The sequence below is a fragment of the Brachyhypopomus gauderio genome, chromosome 10, assembly GCF_052324685.1.
Source record: "Brachyhypopomus gauderio isolate BG-103 chromosome 10, BGAUD_0.2, whole genome shotgun sequence".
In the NCBI taxonomy this organism is placed as follows: domain Eukaryota; kingdom Metazoa; phylum Chordata; class Actinopteri; order Gymnotiformes; family Hypopomidae; genus Brachyhypopomus; species Brachyhypopomus gauderio.
Genome location: NC_135220.1, coordinates 10684812 through 10706100, shown reverse-complemented (window position 1 = coordinate 10706100; position 21289 = coordinate 10684812). Strand labels below are relative to the sequence as shown.

The window sequence follows — 21289 nt, the reverse complement described above, 5'->3', positions numbered from 1 at the left end:
AGTTTATTATATTTAAATTTCCCATCCACCAGCGTAGCCTCTTCAGTCACCTCCATCATGATCTTATTGTGCGTCCATATTATCTGTATGTCTGGAACTCGCGCACTGAGAAACATTCCATGGTGCAAAAGTGTCTCATGCGTTAAATGCGTTAAAATGCGTTAATTTTTTTAGTGCGTTAATTTTCCTGTAATTAATTAATCGAAATTAAGGCGTTAAAGTCCCACCACTAATATATATATTAGGGCCTAAAATATTCATAAAACATAGATATATATATAATATAATTTATCCAATTTTATTTTATCTACTTACAGTTTGACAATCGACATCTAAACAATTACAAAAATATAAGCAAATAAATTATTCACCCGTGCTTATTCAATCTGTGTTGGAAGGTGAGGGGTTAAGTGGAAGCCTGTGAGCCTGTGTCTCCTATCAGGACTGTGATGCCCGCTGTTCGTCTATAGAGGGCCTGGCAGTTATAATTCAGCGCAATACCAGTTTCAAATGACAGTAAAATTGACCAATCATATCTTCCGTCTTAGTGGGCGGGCTTAACTGTATGATAATTTCCGCCCGCTGTGGCGACGCTAGCTGTTGTTAGCGTACCACCGCTAGCTAGTTTCGATTAATTCATTTGATGCCCTCGTGCGCGTTGTTTACATATTCCGCCTCCGAGGAAGTCAGTAAATGTCATCTGAGATTTACCTATTTACCTCCAGCACTTATTCCATAGGGCCACTTAGTGGTGAAGACCTATATCACACATTTGCAGTGTGTGTGTGTGTGTGTGTGTGTGTGCGTGTGTGCGTGTGTGTGAGGGAGAGAGAGAGAGAGAGAGGGAGACGGGAGGGGAGGTGCAGCTATAGTTAGAATGTGCTGATGTCTGAAAGGGCAGCATCACTGCAGAGTGAACTGAGCTACTGCTGATCAGATATGCTGTAGCGCTCCTGCACTTAATATACAGACAGACACATGCAGGGTTTTGTTTGCATGTATTGTATTCTGTTTTTAAAGTATTCCCAGCGTGCTACATGGCCTAATACATGGGGGAGGGGGGGCTAAAAGGTCTGGTATTGTAAATCAGGAGAAATGAAGGGGTTGTCATGGTGACTGTTGCTATGGTGATACTGCCTCTGGCTCAAGACCATAGAATGCAGTAGATGTTACACAGAACACCATAAATTATCCTGACTGAATATACTGAGATGATATTAAATCATTTAGGAGCAACACAGAAGCCATGGTTTAAATCCTTTATTCATTTTGCTGTATTTACAAGAAAGACATTTAGTAAAACAGTGACACTATAATAGTAATGTTAAAAAAAGAAAATGTATGTCTCAATCCACTGGCAAGCATCCTTCTGTACATCCTCTGGTAAACATGTCCCTGGGCACTGAATGCACACAGCACTGCATCTTGTAAGACTGTACATGGAGAAATGAGCAGGATATGTGAAAATAATACTGAGATTTGACAGAACACTACAATCCTGGCAAAATAACTATGTTTCAGCCATGATTCTGCTGTGGTGAAATAGGAAAGTGTTTGTTAGTTGAAGCAGAACATTTGAAACTCAGGTGTAAGTCCGACCTGCTCTCCTCCAGCTCTGGTTGGCTTCTAGACTTCTAGGTGTGTCCAGGTGATGAGCTACAGACTCAGTCCAGCTCCAAATCACCTTCCAAACCGAGCACCACCATTTCTGCACTTCCCCATAAAGCACATAAAGGCACATTTCTGTTTATCAGTTTTCCCTTTTTTGTGAACTTTGCCTCATTGGAGGATGCAGGTGGCATTCATATGTGAAAGCACAGTGTTGGGGAACGAGGACGCGAGTGTCCAGAGCCAGACGCGAGTGTCCAGAGCCAGACGTGAGTGTCCAGAGCCAGACGCGAGTGTCCAGAGCCAGACGTGAGTGTCCAGAGCCAGACGCGAGTGTCCAGAGCCAGACGCGAGTGTCCAGAGCCAGACGTGAGTGTCCAGAGCCAGACGCGAGTGTCCAGAGCCAGACGCGAGTGTCCAGAGCCAGACGCGAGTGTCCAGAGCCAGACGTGAGTGTCCAGAGCCAGACGTGAGTGCTGTCGTGTCCTTGTTCCGGTCTGCTGTCTGTCTAGACACACACGTCACTGCTGAGACAAGTGACCCACATTTCTGACGCACTCTCCCTCCATCAAGTTCTCATTCCTCATTTTCTACCTTTTCTCGCCTTTCACACCTGACTGTCAGTATTTCCGTCTCACCTCTTTCTGAGCTGGCATTTAAAATATATATTTACAAAACTCCTCACAATATTAAAGTTTGTGAGTCAGAATATTTCAGATAGTATGACTTTCTTGAGTCAACTTGGCCAGCATCGCAGCACAGATACAATCCAGAACATAATGCACTTTACACATAACACTAGAAGCAGCAACAGAAATAATATAATTTTGTTTTGATAAGAGACTCATTTTTATATACCATATAAAATGATAGAAATTTGTAAAAGCTTATTACACAATGCCCAAAAAACTACACAGAATTTGTCAATAGAACAGTTCTTATATTAAAAAAAACAGTCTAATAATTTATAAAGAAACAATGAGTAGCATTTTACTAATTCTCCAATTCATTATATCTGATTGGTAAGTCCTGATCACATGATTGATCACATAAAAGTTCAAACCTGGATTGATTATGAAAATACACACACTGCATAAATGAAGAACATAACATGTGAGTGTAATTTTCAAAACAAACACAAAGTTTACATTTTATGTCCATTCACAGGGACCTTTTCTTGAATGTCTATCATGCCTGTTATAATGGGATTTAAAAGTGCATGTTTCTTTAAATGTATTCAGAGCAATCCTGCCGAACACAAATTCAGAAACAGGATGCTGTGAATTTTAAATAGATGGGCAACATAATTTATGTGCACATTTCCTTGAAAAAATGTTTATTTACCAAGTTCAGAAGATCCTGGCAGCACTACTCATTGCTTCTTTAAACCTCTGCAGTGGTGTACAGCTCTGTGTAAGGCGAGATCAGTCCGTCCAACACACTCCGCCTGCACAATCTCATGAGCAGTGTCAGTGAGGTGGAAATTCACTGGAAGCAGCGACTATTATTAAGGTATAGTGAATAATCCAGTTTCACAGACACAAATTGAGCCTAAGATTAGACTAAATGAATTTCCAGATTCACTACTTAAGCAGCAATTTAGTCTAATATTACACTTTATCTATGTCCGGGGAACTGACTCTTTAAATAGTGTGTACTATAGTCTGAGACTAGTAGTCAAGATGAAGAGCCCTGACCAATGTAAACACCGTGGATATGAAAGCAGGTAGTTCATCTCCTATGATGGCAGACATGAGCAGTAGTGTTAACTCTTTGCTGACCTGAGATATATTCCAAGCATTTCATCATAAGTACATGCTGAATTTCACATTACCATTTTTGATGTCAGCAGATAAGTATCATGGCACTAGCCAACTGATACGTTAATGGCCGCATATGACTAGTTCATAGTATACAGTTTGTTTAATTTCCTTTCCATATCCAGGTACCATATGTATGCCATATATATTGCATTACAAATCAGCTTATTACAGACATTTCTGCATGTGTGCAGTCACAGTGAACATGCCTCACTCAGGAACCTGTGCAGTACCGATCCAAATTGATATAAATGAATTAGGGTCCAGGTTAGCTTTCGTTGATGGCATGCAGATCACACTGTGGAGTGGGTTTGAATTCAGCGGGCTTTGTCAGTGCCACATGACTGTTGCCATGACGCTCATGGTGTTTGCACTGTCCAATGAGGTGGTGGGATTGAGAGTTCCATGACGGTTCTACATTCCTCCATTTCACACCCTCAGCATAGTCATATGAAGTCAGGTGGCCTTCTTAGCCATGCAAAAGTGATTCTTGATGTTGCTACAGATTTGATGGCAAATTCAGTGGAATTTTCAGCAATGTGGTTTTTTTTTCAGTCAGATGAGGCATTCCAAGAGAGGCAGCAATACATCAGAATGGATCCCGAGAGTTCTGCAACCCAAGGTCATCACATCACCAGAGGAGTTGACTATAAGGAAGTTGAGATCAGGGTAGATCACTGCTGGATTCCTGTCAAGAAGCAGAAAATGCATTCAGTTAAAAACAATTAGCATATCATTAGCATGTCATACTCATATATACGTGTGTGTGTGTGTGTGTGTGTGTGTGTGTGTGTGTGTGTGTGTGTGTGTGTGTGTGTGTGTGTGTGTGTGTGTGTGTGTGTGTGCATGTGTGGTTTGGGATGGGTTACACATCTTGTGTAGTCCAGCTAAAGTGAGTTGTGTGTGCAGAGTCACACAGTTATTATCATATGAACAAATCATCACTGCACAGTTCTGACCACATCACACTGTTTGCACCAAATCACAACTCCAATCATGCAGAACCAATCAATACTGAGCCAAATCACAATTATTAAACACACCAGGGAAGCATGAGATTGTTACTTATTTTCATTTTGAATAATTCATATTACAATACTAGTACAAATGTGAGTGATAGTACATTAAAGTGAGTAAAACAACACTCATGGACCAATATTGTTGTTCTATTCTGCAGTTCACAGTGTAAGTAAGGTAGTAAGTAAGGCTCCTGGAGAAAACACACATACACACACACACACACACAACCTTTTTTTCCCTCTGTTTCCCTACACACACACACACACACACACACACACACACAAACACACACTTCCTGTTGGCCATGACCTTTTTTTCCCTCTCTTTCCTCACACACACACACACACACACACACACACACACACACACACACACACACACACACACACACACACACACACACCATGTTGGTACAGGCTATAATCTACTTCAAACTGGTGTGAGTGTACAGGTGCACAGTTGCATATTTACCTGTAGAGTGGAAGACCTGGACTCGCTAGTGACGGTGAGAGCGGTACTGCGGGGTATACTGGACACAATGAAGCCGGACCCATTCGGTAGAGGCTGTCGGACCACCACCTTCCCTTTCCTGGTCTCTGCCAAGAACAGACTGTACCAGTAAGCATCGCTGGAGATGAGTGTCGAGTCCGCGATGGTCGAGTTCCTCTGACTAACGATGCTGCTCCGGCCCTGACTGGCCGCATTGGCAGGTTTGGTTTTTTGACACTTGAGCACAATAATGACCAAAATGGTGATCAGCAACAAAAATGACATCGAGCCCAAGCCGATCAGCAAGTAAAGGTTTAAATCTGTGAACAGGTCGTATTCTATGGGCACCTCGGTGGTCTCTGTGAACTGCGTGACCACCTGTTCCACAGTGGAAATCTTGATGGTGACTGTTGCCGAGCGAGGAGGGTCCCCGTTGTCCCTGGCGATTATAATAAGACGTTGGTGTTTGGGGTCTCTGTAACTGAACATCCGGGTGGTGCGAATCTCGCCGTTGTACTGGTCCAAACTGAACAGGGTCGTGTCTGTGATTTGTAAGAACTGGTACGTGATCCGGGAGTTCTGCATTGAGTCTGCGTCAAGCGCGATCACCTTGGTGATTAGCGAGCCTTTGTCGGCGGACCGCGGGATCACCTCTTCAATGACGGACCCTTGTGAGCGCCACGGAGAAACTATTTGAGGTGTGTTGTCGTTTTGGTCAAGAATAATTATATGAACTGTCAGATTACTGCTGAGTGGCGGAATACCAGAGTCTCTTGCTTCGATGTGAAAGAGAAATTCTCTTTCCCTTTCATAATCGAACGTGCGTAATGCGTAAAGATTACCGTTTTCCGGATTTATGGAGAATAACATTGATATAGAGGTGTTAGCAATTTCCCTCTCCATGATAAAATAGACCAGATATTGATTCTCATTCAAGTCTGGATCGTGAGCCGTGAGAGAACATAGAAGTGCCCCGGGTTCATTGTTTTCCAACAGATGGATAGTGTAAAATGACTGAGGAAACACCGGTGCGTTATCGTTGACATCCAGAATCTCCAAACTGATCGTCTCGTTATCAGTCAGTGGTGGAGTTCCTTTGTCGCTAACATGGAATGTTATTTCATAACTAGAGACTTTCTCACGGTCTAACGGGTCTTTAACAATCAACGAAAAGTAGTCTTCTGAAGACTTGTTGAGCGCGAACGGTAATAACGCAGCATCACCTATAGAGAGGTCAACTTTGCCGTTATCTCCAGAGTCCCGGTCGCTAACACTTATCACTGCTATGTGTGTTCCTACGGCGACATTTTCTTTGATTGAACTTTTGAAAGATTTAATCGTTATATCGGGATAATTGTCATTTAAATCAGTAATAAATACCATTATTTTACATTGCCCGGAAAGCGGGTTTGCTGCCTTATCTTTGGCTTCAACGTACATATCAAAGCTTTTAATCTGTTCGAAGTCAATTACATCTTTTACCCGTATCTCTCCGGTATTAGGATTTAGTGAGAACTTTTCTTGGGTTTTCTCAGACGTGTATAGCGTATATGCGTAAATTACTGCGGCGTTTGTGCCTTCGTCCAAGTCCGTTGCGTTGAGCTGCATAACTAGGGTGCCTATAGATGCGTTTTCAATTAAATCTACCGAGTACACCTGCCGATCAAACTGCGGTGAGTTGTCGTTAGTATCCAACACCTGAACTATGACGCTAGCTGTACCTGACCGCGCAGGTGTGCCGCCATCCACAGCAGTGAGTATCAAATTATGGACAGCTTGCCTTTCTCTGTCAAGAGTGTTCTTTAGCACCAAGTCCACGTATTTAGTCCCATCACTTCCAGATTGAATATCAACTGTAAACTCGTCACTGTCACTCAAATAATATGTTTCGATGGAGTTCCCCCCAACGTCAGCATCCACAGCATTGGTTAGCGAAAACCTCTCTCCGGGTGCTGCTGATTCGGAAATATCGAGTGTTATGCGCTCTCTTCTAAACTGAGGGGAGTTGTCATTTATGTCCATGATCTCCAGTTCGATATTAAAGATGCGTATTGGATTCTCGATTATAACATCCATTTTAAGAAAACAAGATGAGGATGTCTTTGCCGGACATAAATATTCCCTGTCGATCTTCTCCGCTATGAACATTTCCCCTGTCTCTTTGTTAATATCCAAATATTTTTTACTGTGAATATAATCGAGCTTTACCTTACGTTTGGCGAGACTGCGTGCGTCCAGGCCCAAGTCTGCTGCTAAATTCGCAACTACTGATCCCTCTGGAATTTCCTCCGGGATGGAGTAGCGTGTAACGGCTGAAGCAACGCTCCACAGAGAAAGAAGAAGAGAACAGAGGTGCCCTTTCCTCGGGAGCACAAACGCGGAGAGATCCATTGCAACGAGGAAATTAAGTGACAGGAGTCAACACGGTGATTCACGACCGAGCAACGTGTTTTACTGCAACGGGGCAATTAACACATAAACCATACTGTCATTTTACAAACGAACCGACATCGTTAGCGAGGATCTGGGATGTTGCTCTCGATATGAATCTGTCATGGCTTCCTCGAATACGCCCCCTTGGTGGAGAAACCGAGTCAGAACTGAGTCGAGAACAGTCGCCTCTAGCGCCCGTGCGCACAACCTGTGTAACCAACAACAGTAAAGCTGATCTCAGATCAATAAGAAATAGTGTTCCACGGACACACCTTTGCGATGATTTTAAGCGCTTTTCCACAGAGCAGCGACACCGTGCGAATAAAGCAATTCTGAAGCATTCCGGTATTTTAAGGAGATTTTTGAGAGAAGTATAAAGCTGAACTGAGTGTGATGTTTCGAAATAATTGTGTCAAATTGTGCCAAAATAAGACGAAAATCCACCTTTGGTGTCACTCCAGAGGTCCGTAACGTTTGGTGAGAAATATAAAGTATACAGATTATGCCAGTGTGTTTCCAAAGCTTAAAGGTATAAGGTAAAATGAGAGAGCATTTACATAAAATGCTAAACTATTCGTCGCAGAAGATGGAGGATTAACACGGAAATTTATTTTAGACAAGGGAGATGTCAGCTAGAGTACACGCCTGAGCGATTTTTTTTATATTTGTTCTCATTTATAGTGATAAAAAGCTTATAACGTTTCAGGGCCATGACCAAAGATACACTTCAGATTTAAAATACCCCCCTGACTCCTGACCTCCACTGAGATACACCACCTGACCTCCACTGAGATACACCACCTGTCTTCCACCGGGAGGAGTTCTAACTTCCTTTCTTTTTTTCTTTTTTTGCCTATTTTAAACATTTGTTGATGTTTCATTATTATTACTGGTCTTTATGAGAATAAAATGCTCTTTTAATTGTCACGGTGGGTCAGCCTAGACGCCACAAGAGGGCGCACACCTTCACGCACAGACGAGCACGCACGCAGTACACACCCTCTCACTCCCATCATCACAATCACCCGAATACTGACACCCAGGGCCGGCCCTTCCATTAGGCCAGGGGTGCTCATTACGTCGATCGCGATCGACCGGTCGATCGCGAAGGAAGTGTCGGTCGATCGCGAAGGAATGTGCGTAGATCGCGTCACATAAAATAGTAGTAGATGAATCGCACATCTGCACTGACGGTTGTATTTTGATTGACGTTCACGGTAGCCAATCTGCAATCCACTCAACAAATTACGTTCTCCATCCCCCCCCCCCCCCCCCCCCCCCCGCTCAACAAATTACGTTCGCCGCCACCCCGGTAGATCTTTCTGACTTGGTCATCTTATAAGTAGCTCGCAAGCTCAAAACTGTGGGCACCCCTGCATTAGGCGATATAGGCAAATGCTAGGGGCGCCGGCTGTCCAGGGGGGCGCTCGCGTGCATGCGGTTTTTTTTTATTTTATTTTATTTTTAACAAATGAACAACTAATAAATTTGAAAACAAGCAAAGTCCACATACTCATAATTTCATTGTTTAATATTATTAGACAAATTAATAATTCTTATAATAACAACAAACGACACCTATCACCCGCGCGCCAACCCGCCCTCCCCCGCGCGCTCTGCGCACCTCGTTACTGTTTCTCTGTACGCCACAGAGTGAGTGACATCTCCCTGTAAAGACGTCAAAAAGGCAGAAGTCCTCTGGTGCCCAGGGTAGAAAAATGAGAAAAGTGGAGGAAGAAAGGCGGCAAAAAACAGGTAATATAATGGTAATATGTGGTGAATTAACACTAAACCATTGGCGAACCGTCAGGGACTTCAACGCCTTCTCTGAAGGTTAATTGATCTTAAAAAGGATGCTTTATCTATTATATGTAATATATGTTAATAACGCTTCACCAATAATTTGTATTTTTCCTATAAATCGGCTTTCAAATCCACTTTTCGTACTTGTGCTTGAAAAAAACCTCAGCGGTGAAATAAAAAATCAACCAATCAGAATATTTCACACCGTTGTTTCTAGGTAAAAGAGAGAAAGGCCCTTTTACATTGAGAGCTTTTATTATAGATTGGCAGTTTTATCAACCAATCATATTATCGAATTAGAATCGTGGGGGCGTGCTCCAATGGTCTCTCATTTTTATTTGAAACAAATCCAAAATGTTGCTAATCTGTAGCAGTTGTGTTTTTCTTTGAAAACAGCTCGCTTGACTCACAACTAACACTCAATCGTCATTGTGGCTTTTCCCCCTCTGTATGATCTTAGTGAAAACCGCCACTGTCATCATACTGCCCAATCCTAGTAGGTGCTATTATTAGCTTAGCTTAAAATAAATATATACTAATATTGCGGATGCACTTTTGAAATAATAATGTTGCAGTAGGCAAATTGCCCTGATTTGCACTGGTGGTAGTTGTTGTTTTTAATTTATTTTTTTTATTTATTATTAATATTTAAAAGTTGTTCTCTGCACTACGTTATGTAAAATAGTTTTTAAATATTTGTGTGCAACACCTTTATATTTATTGCTTGTTATATGGTAATATTTAAGCCATTTGCTTTTTATTTGTTTCTTTAATAGTGACACAATCAACCCGATGATTGATGATACAGGGGGCGCCAACCAAAATCTCGCCTAGGGCACCACATTGGTCAGGGCCGGCTCTGCTGACACCTGTCAATAATCAGATTCGGGTTGCATAAATCCCCACAGGTGGCGCTGTCCAGTGCATTCAGCGCGCACCCTCGCCTCGCTACGCTCTGCACTACGGACCGTCGCGTGTCTGTAGACTTTCTGCCATTCTTCTTTCGTTCAAGTATCTTACTGTGTTTGTCCTGCCTAGTGGCCTGAGTATTTGCTTTACGTTTAATATGGATAATTTAATATTCGCTCACAGCCTCTGTCTCCTGCTGCTTCTGTCCCGCCGTCACATTAATCAGATATTTGAATGTTGCATATAGGAATCATTTAAATCATTATTTATGTTTCAGTATTGACTGTTGTTGTTAAAAAAGGCCTAATTGTGATTATTATTCATTATCTTGTTTCAGTACATCACAAATTTTTTTCTGATAGCCTATTGGATAACGGCTAAAACCACCAGAGCATGTAGAGACAGTCTGTACCATCATCTCAGTTACCCCATCAGTTAGCCCTTCACCTCAGTTACCACCCCATCACATCAGTTACCCCATCAGTTACCCGATTACCTCGGTTACCACCCCATCACTCCAGTTAATACCCCATCACATAAATGACCACCCCATCATATCAGTGTAACGTATTGAACAGGCAGAGAGGGATCCAAATGCGGAAGAACCCCGCTTTTATTGAAATGAGACGCTGGTACAAACACAGGCAGGTGAATCACGAGTACTAGGATCAGTAGTAACAGCGTTTTCTTGGCGTGGTCAGGACGGTCCAGGGTCATACCGGGGGAGCAGAAGTCAGGAGGTACAGAGGGATTAGGCAGGAGGCAAGGTCGGGGACGTAAGCGAGGGTCAGCACACAGGAGAGCAGACAGGATATAGAAAGGCTTGGTACGCGGCATGAGTCGGCAATACTTCGCAACAGAGATGTGGTGGTGAAGTGCTTAAGTAAGGCTGAAGGGGGTGTGGTAATGAGGGGCAGGTGAGGTTGATTAAGACAGATCAGGTGGCATTCCTTACAATCAGTTACCTGATCACCTCGGTTACCACCCCATCATAGGGTCATTCTGTTTAAAAACTGATGGAAAGGGAGTGAAATTTTACATAATTTAATGTTGAATAACATTCTTGTTTTGTGGCCTAATCAATGAAATACACATTTATTTGATGAATATATAAGAATATAATGTGAAAACATCAGATTAAATTACATAGTTTCTACTCATAGTTTCCAAAAAATGCATTCTACTAGTAGGACTTTTGAGTGTTTCTTCACAAATGGTGCACATACTGTTATGTGGTAAAAGAATGTCTCAAATGTCTAAATAAGGAAAGTATTCATAAGGATTTTATGTCTTACGTGGGAAAATGTTTGATGGATGAATTTATCTTTCAGGTTGGAAATGTTACCAATTTCAGCTACTCACGTCAAGAGTATCAGGATATCTGACCTTCATTCATTTCAGAGGTTGCAAGGACATACTCTTCAAGAAATTGTCACAGACATGAGAAATAAATGTATTTTCTTCCAAAAAAGAAATGAATACCACACATTTTCCACCATTCCTCCATATAAATTAACATTTTTAACACAACTATGCCTCCTGTAAATACCACTGTTTCTGGAGGTAAGACTCCTGTACATCATCCATGCTGTGACAATTTCAGTGCAGATAGGATGCTGTCATGGTTTGAGACCGATGGTATGACAAACCTAAGGGACTAGTAACGGTTTAGCAATTATACTGAAATTGTGTGTCATGCTAATGTTATCATTTGAGACACATCTGAACCCAAATAAACGATGCAAAGTACATAAACTGATACAAACTGTACAGGCTGTCACGTAGGGCCACACCCCCCTCTCTAGCTGTCACATAGGGCCACGCCCCCCTCTCTAGCTGTCACTCGGTTCCCTGCGTGTCTGTTACCATGGTTTCCCTCTGTCTGCCACACCCATGTTGTCAGTGTCTCCACCTGTGTCTTGTTAGTTCTGTGTATTTATAATCTCAGTGTTTCTCTAGTTGGTTGTCGGTTGCTAGGGGTGATTTGTGCTCCTTGTGATCACTGCTATTGTGTCATTTGTTCCGTCTGCTTGTTTTACTCCTGTTCTGTGTTTCCCTGCCCTGTTTGTTCAGTATGTTCTGATTCTTTGGATAATCTGAGCTATGCCTTTCTATTTGACGACGGGTTTGGAATTCCCTTTATTAAATCTCTCTCTCCTCAGCGTTTGTGTCCACCTCGTAGCTCTGCAGCGCTTCTGCTCACTTTGGTTAACATTTTTAAGCATGAAAAAGTAGTTCATTTGTTAAAGTAGTTCATTTGTTCATCTGTTATAACGGTGTCATCATTCAATATAATTTTGTTTCTTCTTTCCAAAAGTAGAAAATGAGTTGTAGACATCAAGGTCACCATGGTTCTCCAGCTGTGGCGTGCAGAGCGTGGATGGGCTTCCGGGAATGTAAACATTGTGTTGGTAGTCGGACACAGGCAGGGTGGAGTCCGGTTGGCAGTAGTGTGGTGTCCAAGAAAGATACGGAACTACACCCACCTGAGTTGATTCACTGGTCCCTGGGTTGACAAAATTGAATTAACAATTCCAATGAATTGCATGCAGAGACAAAAAATAGGGGGAAACATGGTGTTGAGATGTTTTATGAGTATTGCTTCTGTTATAGAAATAATAAACATTTTTGTTTACAAAGGTGACTTCCCTCACGTACTGTTGTTTTGCCATGTCCAGTACTCCGCAGGGTAGACGTAGGTGTCCGAGTCGCTAACTCCCTCCTTGCGCAGAGACTTCAGGGCGTCTCCTGCACGGGCCGAGCTGGGCAGGGACAGGAACAGGGATGTTATGTAGTGCTTCAGTGTGTGTTTTTGTACCCGCCATATATGAGAGGCAACTACCTTTTGTGGGTATGTTTGCGTTGATTCTTGATCAATGTCCAGTCTTTGTTTGCCTGTTTGATCTGCAGAATTGAGCACAAATACAACTTTACATGTATGAAAGATATTTAATGGCTATTTTTTTTCTTCATTTGATTACTTTTATCATTATTTTTCTAGAAAGTGATATTTTTGGTATTTTGATATAGTTATATATTTGGTATATTGATATCATTACATATTTGAACAGTATGGAAAGCCATGCTGCCCAAAATGTTCCTAACAGGAGAAATCTATAAGTTAGTAGGTGAGTTAGTAAAAGTTAGGTGACTGTAGAGTTATGAGTCTTGCCAGAGGACTTTTATTAGCATAGCATAGAGCACTTTCTTTATGGGGTTGACCCCTGCTCCCCCATGGGAGAGGCAGCTTTGGAACCCACAACATAATGTCATATTATACAATTAAACCCTGAAATTAAATCCTAATGTATTATATTCTTTAGGTCGTGGCAGTATGCATTTTTACCTGATTTTTAACTGTAGTGGGGCAGGTTGTAACAGTAGAGCTCTTTGAATTTGGCACTTTGTATTTGAAATTGCAGCGGACAAATGTGTGCACCTTTTCCACAACCAATCCATGTTGTTTTTGCACAAAATGCAGTCATTTAACATTTTTATACAATGCTTACATTTTCTATACACACAAGGTTATCCAATAACAAAATTCTGGATCGTTCTTGTCTTATTTACAAATGCTTGCACACAGCATGTCAAAAATGAAACCTAAGGTCATGTCTGCTCAAGGACGAGGAAGAGCTGGACCAGGGCGAAGTAGAGGAGGGGGAGGAAGAACGCATGATGGTGTTCAACTGATGAAATTAGAGCCACCATCATAGATCATGTGATAAATCATGTGACCACTGAGAGAGGCTGGTGAAAGTGCAGTCTAACCTCACACGCTCAACCATGGCTTCCATTACCATGGAAAAAACCTGGGCGTCACTTTTGATAATGAGCTCAGCTTCAAATCACACATCATGACTACACGCAAGACAGATTATTTTCACCTCTGAAACATTGCTAAGGTCCGAGATATGCTCTCTCCTGCTGACAGTGAAAAACTTGTCCATGCATTTATCACATCAAGGCGAGATTATTGTAATGCTGTTCTATCTGCTCTTCCAAAGAGCTCTGCATGGGTTCTGACCCGCAGGAGAAAGAGAGATCATATTACACCTGCACTCCACTCACTGCACTGGTTACCTGTCAACTTTAGAATAGATTTTAAGGTTCTGGTGATGGTTTTTAAATGTCTTCATTATCTTGATCATCTTTACCTCAGTGAAATGGTGCTTAGATATGTTCCAGTCAGGTCTCTCAGGTCCTCAAACAGTAATCTACTGGTGATTCCTAAAAGCCGATTAAAGATTGGCGAGGGTGCTTTTAGCTACTAAGGTCCAAAGCTCTGGAACTCTCTTCCTGAGGAGCTCAGAGGCATTTCATCCCTGCACTGCTTCAAGAAGAGTCTCAAATCATTCCTGTTTAGATCTGCTTTTAGTTAAGTAACTCTAACTCTGTTCTAATCATTTTAATAGTTTTCCATCTTATCTTATTTACTTTACTTTATTACATTATTTTATTTAGTTACATTTTGTCTGTTTTAATTATTTTAAGTTTTGCCATCTTGTTTAATTTATTACATTATGCAGTCTATTATTTTATAATTTGTCACTTTATTATTGTGTTGATGGGAGGAGGCAGGCACGACGAAGGATTTTGTGCTGACATATACGTTTATTTTAAGTGACAAAGTGAAGTCCGGCGCGATAGCGCAAGCACACTAAACATGTAGCTCACTCAAGCACGAACTTTAGACAAATACGAGTACGAGACAGGTGAGACTAACGAACATGCTCACTAACAACCCACACCCACGGAACTACAAACATGGACATAACTACACACAGACAATGTAATGACACGTCCACAAGGAGGGGTCCGGAGCTGTCAACGTGACAATTATATTATTTTATTATGTTTGTTTCCTTTTTTTTGTTTTTTCCTAATTTTCTTTTTGTCTTCTTTTCTTTGCTTCTTTTTAATGTTTCTTTTTTATTTATTCTGTAAAGCACTTTGAGTTGCATGTATGTATGAAAGGTGCTATACAAATAAAGATTATTATTATTGTTGTTGTTGTTGTTGTTGCTATCCAGACCTTTAAGCAAACTAACAGGTAAACATTACATTTCACATGTATATTCCTACTGATGCTATATCTTACAGTATAGTGCCTGCAGGCCACAGGTCCTACCGCTAATACATGTGTTGTGTTTTTGTTCTTGTACAATAAAGGAAGCAGGGTCTGTCTCCCTCTGGGGGAAGAAGGAAACTCCTGAGTGAAGACCAGGGGCCACTGTAGACATGGTCACTGCTGGCAATGGAATAATACTTCAAATTCAGAAATTCAAAATCAAACATTTCACAATGTAGAAAGCATTAGTCTGATAACCATTGTGCAGACTCTAAATACAGAGTTCGCATGAAGCAGTTGTGCACAGTTCCTCTTGAAGGGAACAGTGAGAGGGTTACGGATCTCCACCACCAGTATCTCCAAGTATGGTGTCTATACTGTATACCTGTCATATATATATAGTGAGTTTTACACTATGCCACTCTGCGTGTAAACATGAGTTACAACATGTACAGTAGGACAGACTGTTTATTTTAGAGAGTCATAGATTTGGAAGCAAATCAGACCCCACTTGAACTCATTTATGTGGACCCGGCAGGATTTAACCTGGCAAAAGCTCGTCAGCAGAGTAGAAACATCATTGGGAAAAGAGCCACCATTAATCCACTGGCTCAGAGAGGAGAAAATATCACAGTGTGTGCTGCAATCTCAAGTGGTGGTTTGGTCCTTCACAAATGCCAAATTGGTCCCTATAACAGTGATCTCCTTTCGTTTTTGAATAAACTCTACCAGCAACTGGTTCCAGAAGCAGAAATGTAACAGGTGGGAGGAAACACGAGGACATTTGTGATGGGACAATGTAGCATTTTGTCATTCTCATGTCATCACAAACTGGTTTATAGACCATCCAAGAGTGATGTCCCTTTTCCTCCCGCCCATCTCGCCTTTCCTCAAACCCACTGAGGAACTTTTTTCAGTCTGGAGGTGGAAGGTGTATGATCATCAGCCCTATGACCAAATGTCCCTCCTGGATGCAATGGATCCCGGCTGCATAGACATTTCAGCTGAAGACTGCCAGGAGTGAATAAGGCATACCAAGCTTTTCTATCCCAGGTTTTTTTTTGTATGTGTGTATTTTTACACATATGGGACCATGGCTATAATTATGTTTAAAATTATGGTAATTATTTTATTCTTTTTTTAGTTTGGCTACAATTTAATGTCCCTAATAAAATATAACCTTGACTACAAGACTGTCACAAACTCCTTTTTTGTCTAATCTATATCCCATACAGTATGTTACAGTAAAAATGACTGACATGGGCAACCAATAGATCTTACTGTATAATGCCTGTTTGCTGGGAGAGAGTAACATATTACATGTAATACTGTTTCTGTAATGCCATCAACTGTTTTTGATAGTGGTTGTGCAGCGATTGACCTTGAGTTGCTCTCGAATAGAGAATCTGTGCTAATGTTTGAAAGATTGATTGGATACTTAACCAGGTTTGCTGTGTTTTAACAAACTTGGTGTATATACAGAAAACTTTAATTGCATTGTGAAATGCTGAGTTTGTAGCCTATTTAGTTAAGTAAATGTGTTTTTGAACAGGATCTTAACTATTTGGCTATTTATATAAGGTAGAGGTATGTGTTTAGAATATTGAAAACGTGTTTTAAGTATTAGGAAACGCTTGTTAGCAGTCGTTAAAACTGTAAATACCCAAAATATAAAAACAGGCTACTGTGAAAGTCCAGTGCTTGTTCGCCCTTACCCCGCTTCCGTAATCCGTGTGGAGAGGACGGGGACATGTGCGCCATTTGGGTGCGCCAGTGTCCGCTCTCCTAGGATTATTTCTGGGCGTTGCAGCTGCCGGGCTACACGGCTTTAGGAACATGAAGTCGCTTTTAGATGACGCTGGGGTCAAGCACATTTTATAGCAGTATTTCTGAGTGGCTGGAGTGTTGCCGTTAAGTTCCACAAGATTTGTTTGTCTCTTGGATCCTGCGGATGTGTGCACTTTTAAGTTGGATTTTTTAATCGCTTCAGTGGCGGACGCCTCAGAGCGGAGACCGCAGCACGAAAGAGTCGAGTTACACCCGAGGATGAAATGTCTGTCCCTGTATCCTTTTAACGTGGCCAGGACAATTATAGCCACCAGAAATGTGAATGAAACGGCGCCCAGAGACACTATTAAATACAGAACGAGGTTCGCCCGGTACCGGGGGCTGAGTGAGAGGTCACCGAAATCAGGCACGGACTCTGGCACGCTGTCAACAACTGACAAGATGATGGACACCGTGGCTGAGAGGGGAGGTTGACCGTTGTCCTTGACCAGAACGACCAGCGTGTGCCTTGTGGGGTCTTTCTCCACCATTCGTCGGATCGTCCTGATTTCTCCCGTGTACAGAGCAACACTAAAGAGACTGGCGTCTGTAGCCTGCACCACCTGGTGGGAGAGCCGCGCGTTCTGGCCCGCGTCTGCGTCCGTGGCTGCGATCTGAGCCACTAGGTAGCCAGTGTCGGCAGATCTAGGAACAACTTCAGTCGCTGCCGTCCCGTTCTCCGGTAAAGGGGAGATAATAACGGGAGCGTTGTCATTTTGGTCGAGAATGAACACGTTCACTGTCACATTCGCGCGCATCGATGGGAAGCCAGCGTCCTCGGCTTGGATCACCAGCTTAAAGTTTCTAAGCTGTTCGTGGTCGAAAGAGCGCAAGGCGTAAACGTTGCCATTATCTGAATTGATGGACATATATGTGGATACCGGTATGCCTTGTATGACACTTTCCAAAATAGAGTATGACAAATAAGCATTTTGATCCGTATCGGCGTCCTGTGCCGTGATAGTGAAAACCGAAGCACCGGGAGTATTATTCTCCGTCAGGTAGACAGTATACGACGGCTGCTTGAACCGGGGCGCGTTGTCATTAATATCATAAACCTGCACAATCAGAGATTTCCTGGTGAAAAGCTGCGGTGTGCCCATGTCCCTAGCAGTAAGAGTAACGTTATACTCGGATACCCTCTCTCTGTCTAGAAGGTCAGAGGTAACCAAGGTGTAATAGTTCTTAAAAGAAGAATGAAGCTGGAATGGCACATGATGTGGAATTTCGCAGTCCACGTTTCCGTTTTCTCCTGAATCCTGATCCATTACGCTGATGACAGCTATGACTGTACCGGGGGACGCATCTTCCGGGACGGGTGTTGAAACGGAGGTGAGGATTACCTCCGGAAGATTGTCGTTCACATCTACGACACTAACTAGAACTTTGCAGTGCACTGCCACTGCAGACGGTCCCTTATCTTTAGCTTGTACAAATATTTCATGCATTCTTGCCTTCTCATAATCCACGAGCCCTTTTACTTTGATCTCTCCGGTCCGTGCGTCAACGGTAAACAATTCGCGCACTTTGATGGGAGCGTGCCCACTGAAGGTGTATGCAATCTCTCCGTTTGGTCCTTCATCCAGATCTGACGCATTTAGTTTAATTACCACCGTACCCCGCGGTGTGTTCTCTACAAGCCTCACCTTATAGAAGTTCTGGTCGAACACAGGTGCGTTGTCATTTGTGTCAAGAACCACTATGTTTATCTGGGTAGTACCGGACCTCTCTGGCGAACCTCCGTCCACCGCGGTAAGAACCATTTGGTGAGTTTTCTGCTGTTCTCTGTCCAGCGGGTTCTCCAGAATGAGCTCCGCAAACTTACTACCATCGCTACGAGTTTGGATGTCCAAAACGAAATGTTCGTTCACGCTAAGTAGATATGAGCGGAGAGAGTTATCACCAACATCCAGATCCTGCGCACTTTCGAGTGGGAACCGTGACCCTGCAGCTGCAGACTCGGAAATTTCCAGGTTCAATTCACCCCATGGAAAACTTGGAGAGTTGTCGTTCACGTCCAAAATTTCGACCTCCACTCTGTACAACTCCAAAGGATGTTCGATAACAACTTGGAGATGGAAAGAACAATACAGGTTTTGTTCACATAGTTGCTCTCGGTCGATTCTATCATTGATAAATAAAACACCGTTCTCTAAATTCACCTCTAAATATTGTTTCTTTGGGACTGAAATAGTACGAAACCTGCGGGTAGAGAGTTTGTTGACGTCCAAATCAAGGTCCTCGGCTATGTTGCCGACAAAAGCCCCGTGCTCCAGTTCCTCGTGGACGGTGTAGCGCAGTTGGGCCCGCACCGGAACCAGCAGAGATACGACAAGCGCTAGGTAGGGTAAAAGCCCTGGGTAGGGTAAAAGCCACGTCCATATACACTCCATGTTCGCATCAATCCTCGAATAATAATTGCCCTTACTACTACTAACGAAATCTCACACGTGAGCTACACATCCAGAACACTGTCGGATGGTGATGAACTTTGAGAATCATCACCGCAAAAATTACTTATTGATAATTCTGTTGCAGTATTAAACAGTTCGTGGTTTTAAAGTAGCTATAAGAATAAGTGCTTTAGCCCCATGAGCAGCAAGAGAGAGTGAGACACAGTAGGAGAGAGAGGGGTGGGGGGGTAGGCCAGCCCCCCGGACAGAGAGAGAGAGAGAGAGAGAGCGAGAGCGTGTGTGTGTGTGTGTGTGTATGTGTGTGTGTGTGTGTGTGTGTGTGTGTGTGTGTGTTTTATATGCCTCATATTTGTTTATCTGTTCTTTCTAAAATCATATGAAACAGAATAAACAGGACGATCCTGTTAGCCAGGACTGGAATTGCTTCCCTCTGGCAGAAATCGAACTATTTTTTAACAGTAGAGTGACAGAGAAATGGGGCAGGAGTTTCAGGGTTGCGCTCTGGGGCAGTTCTAGCTAATACACTGACTATTAAATTGTCTCGGCATATCACTTTCCTGAGTGAAAAGTAAGCAGTGTGCCCGGTCTACTGCAGCAGATGGGTCTTCTGCGGCTTCGTGCTCCTTTAATTAACGAAGTGAGGATTAAACTGTCGCGAGCCCGGATCATTAGCGAACAGCGGAATTAAAATATATTGCAGTAGAATAATCCCACCCCTCGAGTTGGAATGAACAGCAAAATAAGTGTGTCTGATAACATTTAGTTGATTTTCTATTATTTTAAGTGCATTCTTAGTGTTAAAATCGAAAATGGCTCGCCTTAAATCTATTGAGAGACAAACAGAAAGGATAAAACAAAAGCCTCTATAAAATAAATATATAAAACTCTATAAACCCTCTTCTGTCAGCAGTTTAGATAGGCTACATGCTTCATATATTTCTAGATCCATATCTAAACGTTAGGCCTAGAACACATTATAATCTTAGTTTTAAAGTCACAGCATCCTTTATTATATATTTTTATGTTTAAAACACCAAATGATACGTTAGAAATAAGAATATGATCTTCTAACTTCTAAACATTTGTAGCCATGGACGTAGTTTTGATTTCATAAGTGGGGGGGACACAACCTGGGGTGGCGAACTGTTGAGCGCGGGGGGGGGGGGGGGGGGGGGGGGTGGTTGAATGAAAATTGTTGAGCGCTGTGAACAAAAATTGTTGAGCGGGGGGGGGAGCTCGGAGCTGCATGATCCTAGTGCTAGATTTGTCGCTATTTGGATATTGTTTTTTTAACCGTTAAAAAGTGGGGGGGACATGACTTCGTCGCTACTTAAATATTTGGTTTTAACTGTAAAAACTGGGGGGGACCAAAACCGGCTTTTGAAAAAGTGGGGGGGGACATGTCCCCCCCCGTCCCCCCCCCAAAACTACGTCCGTGTTTGTAGCGAGCTTTTAAACATGAGTCGACAAATCAATAACTCGCCCTATCGTAGGCTACTGCACTAAATAATTATCCCTCCTTCATGCTTCAAAATTAAAAGAATAAAAATTAACAGATCTTTATGTTAATCCTGCCCAAATGATCATCCTGGTATCATTATTTTAGCATGGACTCCCTCTTGGATCTCGTCAATCTGTTTGCTTTACTCAATATAACCAAAATAGCAATTAAAAAAAATAATTTTGCTATAAAAAAAATAGCAAAGTTTAATTTAATGGAATTAATCTTACATACTGGTGATACTGAACATCGTTACCATGGCTTGGACTACTGGGGAGAGTGGGCTATCTGGCGCGAGACGCCTGTGTGTAGGTCTCCGCTAGCTGCACCTTCCTGTTCCGCCACGGGGTGGAGACAAAGACTTCTGCTCAGCCGGGTCATTATCGCTCCCCCT

At 42.4% G+C, this 21289-nt stretch overlaps 2 protein-coding genes across 2 annotated transcripts; both read right to left on the bottom strand.

Annotated features, from left to right (window-relative positions):
- Positions 1 to 1245: 1245 nt before the first annotated feature.
- Positions 1246 to 7479, bottom strand: LOC143525420 (protocadherin alpha-C2). The gene is made up of 2 exons (XM_077019332.1): positions 4920 to 7479; positions 1246 to 4116 (listed from the first exon to the last, which is right to left on the bottom strand). The coding sequence occupies exons 1-2, from the start codon at positions 7326 to 7328 to the stop codon at positions 4093 to 4095; spliced, it is 2433 nt and encodes an 810-aa protein (XP_076875447.1). The 5' UTR covers positions 7329 to 7479; the 3' UTR covers positions 1246 to 4092.
- A 3219-nt stretch (positions 7480 to 10698) lies between these two features.
- LOC143525414 (protocadherin-10) lies at positions 10699 to 19541 on the bottom strand. The gene is made up of 4 exons (XM_077019320.1): positions 16869 to 19541; positions 12925 to 12986; positions 12741 to 12844; positions 10699 to 12588 (listed from the first exon to the last, which is right to left on the bottom strand). The coding sequence occupies exons 1-4, from the start codon at positions 19371 to 19373 to the stop codon at positions 12365 to 12367; spliced, it is 2895 nt and encodes a 964-aa protein (XP_076875435.1). The 5' UTR covers positions 19374 to 19541; the 3' UTR covers positions 10699 to 12364.
- Positions 19542 to 21289: the final 1748 nt, after the last annotated feature.